At 45.2% G+C, this 6,000-nt stretch overlaps 1 protein-coding gene across 1 annotated transcript; it reads left to right on the top strand.

Moving 5' to 3' along the window:
• Nucleotides 1-3,479: 3,479 nt before the first annotated feature.
• Nucleotides 3,480-4,729, top strand: LOC128278502 (oviduct-specific glycoprotein-like). Its single transcript, XM_053017233.1, has 3 exons — nt 3,480-3,492; nt 3,598-3,761; nt 4,427-4,729. The coding sequence occupies exons 1-3, from the start codon at nt 3,480-3,482 to the stop codon at nt 4,727-4,729; spliced, it is 480 nt and encodes a 159-aa protein (XP_052873193.1).
• The last annotated feature ends 1,271 nt before the right edge of the window (nt 4,730-6,000 follow it).

Below are 6,000 nucleotides of genomic sequence, written 5' to 3'. Positions count from 1 at the left end.
TATAAGCTCTATGTGTGACGGGATGATTACATCAAACAACACACGGAAAACGTTCATCGAAAGTGCCATCCGTTTGCTGAAGCGGTATAATCTCGATGGACTATCGTTTTCATTGACGCATGTGAATCAAAGAATAAACCGCCTTTATCCTACGCTTATTGAAGAAACGAAGCAAGCCTTCAAGGATGCAGGACGCGAATGGTGGACAGTTTCAGTTAAAACTTACGAAACAGGGGTTAACAGTGAGCGCGGGATCGAATTAGCGCAAATCTGTCGGTTAGTAGTAGCAACAGTTTTGTGTTCATTACATTGTTAAGAAATAATTCGATTATGTTCCTAATGCTTAGGGCGACTGATTTTGTTATCATTGCGGGGATTCAGTTTCCTACATACACGGACGTTCCTTATCCGTTGAAACGACGCAACTTCGACGCAGAAGGCGACGACAGCTACAACGTCGAGGACAGGACCAAACAATGGATCAACAGCGGATGTCCCAGGAATAAGATTCTGCTCCAAGTGGGTTTTCATGCCTTGAGGTACACTTTGGCCTACGAAAACGATCACGGTATGCATGCGGATACCAACAACGATCTGATGGAGATGACGTCCTACATCAAAATATGCTCCAAGCTGCAGGAAAAGGGTTGGACAATCGATTGGGACGAGCGAAGCGCGTCGCCATTCGCGTATCGCGGTAAAGAGTGGATTGGTTATGAGAATGAAGTTTCGCTCGAGGAGAAGGCACACTTCGTGGACAGTGAGGGTTTGGGAGGGTTAGCGGTCTTTTTTTTGAGCAACGATGATTTCAAGGGGGTCTGCGGAAAGAAGTACCCTTTGCTGACGGCTCTTTTTGAGGCTTATAAACCGACCTGGTCAACCGAGAACGATCCATTTGCCTTTGCCATCGAGCGCAAAATTGGTGTGGAGTCGAAGTGAAAGAAGAGTTCATTTTTAGTACGAAAGAATACTTTAATTAAAGCCCATATGATGAAAGATCTTGTATTGTGTATACCGGAAAGTGAAAGAAAATTAAATATCGATTCCTTCCTGCAATCTTTTATAGCCACGCAGACGCAATTAGTGTGAGGCTTAATTGCAGCGTAGAAATCATACAAATGCGCGGTGTTTGGATCAATTCGGAATGGTCTGGTATGAGCTATGACAGGCAGTGCATCAGTGGACAGCAAGCCCGCTATCTCAACTGGTGCCTACCACGCACGGTCTATCTGGTCGGCCTATGAAGTTGGTTTGGTTGGCTCGTCTTCTACCACTCTTGTGACTGGCGACCCGGCGAGCCCACCAGGAGCCTGATCATGTGTGTGTGCGTTACGCGAAATTAGAAAACCAGATTAACGATCATCATGAGCATGACCTGAAGAATTCGATTTGATAACCTACAGCCAATCGGAGATGGTGCTTGTGAGAACCCTACGTTCAGCTGTGATCAGTTCAAATTCGTGCATCTTAGTGATCAGACGTACCAGAACCGTGGGACAGAAAAACCATCTTTACCCATACCAGAAAGCTGCAATTTTTGCACTTATTGATTATCCAACGGATCTTCAACGAAGAAAGCGAAGAACCATGCGGCCAGAATGTTGGTTGACAGTGATCATGTTCTGGTCTTTGTTACGTGAAAAAGCGTTAGCCAACTCTACAAGAAGACATCTTGTTTGTGAAATTAATAATGGAGGTGACGCAGGTATCGCGCGTATCGAAGACACGCCGTTGGACCATTGTACACACGTGCTGTACCTCGCGGCTGAAATCGATCCGGAATCCTACGAGATAAAACCGCTAAATGTACGACGCGATATACTTGAGAAAGGATATCAAAAGTTTGGCGATCTCAAGAAACGACGGCCCGATGTGAAACTTTTGATTGGCGTTCATTGTAACAATAATAAGTGTCAAGAGATGATCGCATCAAACAACACACGGAAAACGTTCATCGAAAGTGGTATCCGTTTGCTGAAGCGGTACAATCTTGATGGACTATCGTTTACAAGGCTGATGAGAAACCAAAGAGCAAACCACCATTTTCCTACGTTTATTGAAGAAACGAAGGAAGCCTTCAAGAATGCAGATCGCGAATGGTGGACAGTTTCAGTCACCACTGACGAAAGAGTGGATGACAGTGAGCGCGGGCTTCACCAAAAGCAAATCTGTCGGTTAGTAGTAGCAACAGTTTTAAGCTCATTACATTGTTAAGAAATAATTCGTTTATGTTTCTAATGCGTAGGGCGGCGGATTTTGTTATCATTGCGGGGATTCACCGTTCTACATACACGGACGTGCCTTATCCGATGAACCGACGCAACTTCGACCCAGAAGGCGGCGAGAGCTACAACGTTGTGGACATGACCAACCAATGGATCAACGGCGGATGTCCCAGGAATAAGATTCTGCTCCAAGTGGGTTTTCATGCCATCGAGTACACTTTGGCCAACGAAAACAATCACGGTATGCATGCTGCTACCGAGAGCAATTGGGGGAAATTCAAGTCCTACATCGAAATATGCTCCAAGCTGCAGGAAAACGGTTGGACAATCGATTGGGACGAGCGAAGCGCGTCGCCATTCGCGTATCGCGGTAATGAGTGGATTGGTTATGAGAATGATGCTTCGCTCGGTGAGAAGGCACACTTCGTGGACCATAAGGATTTAGGAGGGTTACTGGTCGATTCTTTGGAGGCCGACGATTACACGGGGGTCTGCGGAAAGAAGTACCCTTTGCTGACGGCTCTTTTTGAGGCTTATAAACCGACCTGGTCAACCGACGACGACCCATATACCTTTGCCATCGAGCGGTCCCGTCGTGATTTGGGCCCGAAGTAAAAGAAGAGTTCATTTTAAGTACGAAAGAACACTTTAATTAAAGCCCATATGATGAAAGATCTTGTTTTGTGTGTACCGGAAAACGAAAGAAAATTAAAAATCGATTCCTTCCTGCAATCTTTTATACCCAGGACACGTAATTAGTGTGAAGCGATACCCAGTTTCGCATAAAATCATCAATGGATCTTATGCAGTACACCACAGTTTATTTGGCATTTAAAATGAATTACCTACTTATCCGGCACGTACAACCTCTGAGCGACCCAGATTTTGCGAATATCTTTATGCGACGCAGCGTCCCTTCCGATGTTGCTCTTATTGATCCGTTTTGTTTTTTTGTTGTTGTTGTAGTTGTTGATCCGTCCATATTTGTGTGTGTGGCGCGAAATTCGAAAACCAGATTGACGATCACCATGATCATCACAAACAACCGATCGGAAGCGGTGCTTGTAAGATCTCTACGTTCAGCTGTGATCAGTTCAAATTCGTGCATCTTAGTGATCAGACGTACCAGAACCGTGAGCACAGCAAAACCATCTTCACGCATACCAAAAAGCTTGAATTTTTGGACTCTGACTATCGATTCGCCGGTAAAAACCGGTTCCAACGGATCTCGTTCAACGAAGATAGCGAAGAACCATGTGGCCACAATGTTGGCTAACAGTGATCATGTTCTGGTGTTTTTTACGTGAAAAAACGTTGGCCAACTCTACAAGGAGATATCTTGTTTGCCAAAACTATATTAATGGTGACGCAGGTTACCGTATCGAAGACACGCCGTTGGACCTTTGTACACACGTGCTGTACTTCGCGGCTAGAACCGATCCGGAATCCTACGAGATAAAACCGATGAATGCACGAATCGCTATACTGGAGAAAGGGTACCAAAAGTTTGCCGATCTCAAGAAACGACGGCCCGATGTGAAACTTTTGCTAGGCGTTCATAGTTACGACGTTAAGGGTCAAGAGTTGCTTGCATCAAACAACACACGGCAAATGTTTATCAAAAGTGCCATCCGTTTGCTGACGCGGTATAATCTCGATGGCCTATCGTTTACATGGCTGACGAAAAAGGAAACAGCAACACACCATTTTCCTACGTTTATTCAAGAAACGAAGCAAGCCTTCAAGAATGCAGGACGCGAATGGTGGACAGTTTCAGTTGCCACTGAGGAAAGAGTGGATGACAGTGAGCGTGGACTCCACTTAACCCAAATCTGTCGGTTAGTAGTAGCAACAGTTTTGTGCTCATTACATTATTAAGAAATAATTCATTTATGTTTCTAATGCTTAGAGCGGCTGATTTTATTATCATTTTGGGGATTACCAGTTCCATATACACGGACGTTCCTTATCCGATGAACCGACGCAACTTCGACACAGAAGGCGACAAGAGCTTCAACTTTGTGGACAGGACCAAACAATGGATCAACGGCGGATGTCCCAGGAATAAGATTCTGCCTAAAGTGGGTTTTCATGCCTTAACGTACACTTTGGCCAACGAAACCAACCACGGTATGCATGCTGCTACCAAGAACTTTTTGTGGAAATTCACGCCCTACATCGATATATGTTCCAAGCTGCAGGAAAAGGGCTGGAAATTCGATTGGGACGAACGAAGTGCGTCGCCATTTGCGTATCGCGGTAATGAGTGGATTGGTTATGAGAATGAAGTTTCGCTCGAGGAGAAGGCATACTTCGTGGACAATGAGGATTTAGGAGGTATACTAGTCGTTGCATTGGAGAACGATGATTACAAGGGGGTCTGCGGAAAGAAGTACCCTTTGCTGACGGCTCTTTTTGAGGCTTATAGGCCGACCTGGTCCACCGACGACGACCCATTTGCCTTTGCCATCGAGCGATCCCGTCGTGATGTAGGCCCAAAGTGAAAGAAGAGTTCATTTTTAGTACGAAAGAATACATTGATAAAAGCCCATATGATGAAAGATCTTTGTTTGTGCGTACTGGAAAGCGAAAGAAAATTCAATATCGATTCCTTCCTGCAATCTTTTTATGCCCAAGACACGCAATTAGTGTGAAGTGACACCCAGTTTCGCATAAAACCATCGATAGACCAAGATATGGCTTAATTGCAGCGTATAAATCATTTGTATGATTGGATCAATTCGGAATGGTCTGCTATGTGCGGAATGGTAGTTGCAGTGGCTTTTACCATGAATTACCTACTTATTCGGCACCTACAACCACTAACTGACCCAACGACCTGCGGTAACGACTCCTTCCCCCGCCTCATCCCAAATGGACCGTGACCCTCCACTTTAGCGCGTTTTATTAGTTTCATACGTGCTCAGCCGTTCTTTAAACGGTCATTTGCAAATTTGAAACGGAATTTGTGAACGGTTGGATTTGAACACTAGGTGGCACTGCAATTTTGAAATGTTTCGTTGAGGATTATTTCAACGAATTCAAATATTCAAAACGGTGATTTATTTAATTTAATTTAATTTCAGGCTAGACACGGAATCTTAATACTAAAAAATTAACAATAGAGAGGAGAGCTTACGTGTAACAGAGTGAAAGAGTGGAAGGATGAAAGATGATGGATGCAAAGAAACCACCACAGAAGGTGAGGAAATCCCGCGACACAGATCAAACGGACGGAAAGGAGTTGAGGGAGTTGACGAGGGCGACACGGAAGGATGGGAACGGACGGTGAAAGTCAAACAGGTGGTACACTAGGTTGAAGCTACGGAGGCACCGTAGGAAGAGATCCGTAGAACCATGACGGGTACGGCGAAGGAAAACGAGGAAGTGAGAACGCGTACGTAAGGAACGAGAAGGACAGTAAAACAGAGTACGGGCCAGAAAATCAGGATCGTCGAATCTTAAGAAGGCCTCCTATGAACAAGTTTTGAGCCATTGTACGCCTTACCTCGAGTGACGTGAGACCTAGCACCTGACAACGAGCGGGATAGGGCAAGGAGGAGGCGTTGCGACCTCCGAGGAACCTTAAGGCCATTCGAGTGAAACTACGTTGAATATGCTCAATCTTGGAGCTAAGAGTCGGACCAAAAGGGTTCCAGACTATGCACGCATACTCAAGGGACGAACGGACGACCGCGCAATAGAGGCTCCTGGAACAGTGGAGGTTGTTGAAGTCACAGGAGATAGCCCTGATCCATTCCATGATCTTGAAAGC

The sequence above is a fragment of the Anopheles cruzii genome, chromosome 2 (genome assembly GCF_943734635.1).
Source record: "Anopheles cruzii chromosome 2, idAnoCruzAS_RS32_06, whole genome shotgun sequence".
Lineage (NCBI taxonomy): Eukaryota > Metazoa > Arthropoda > Insecta > Diptera > Culicidae > Anopheles > Anopheles cruzii.
Note: the sequence above shows the minus strand (reverse complement) of the source record. Positions and strands in the feature narration are given on the sequence as shown.

What these genes read in the sequence shown, in the direction of transcription:
- LOC128278502 (XM_053017233.1), top strand. An exon ending in TCAAGAAACGACGGCCCGAT is followed by an intron (nt 3,762 to 4,426) that starts GTGAAACTTTTG and finishes TCCAAGCTGCAG; the next exon opens with GAAAAGGGCTGGAAATTCGA.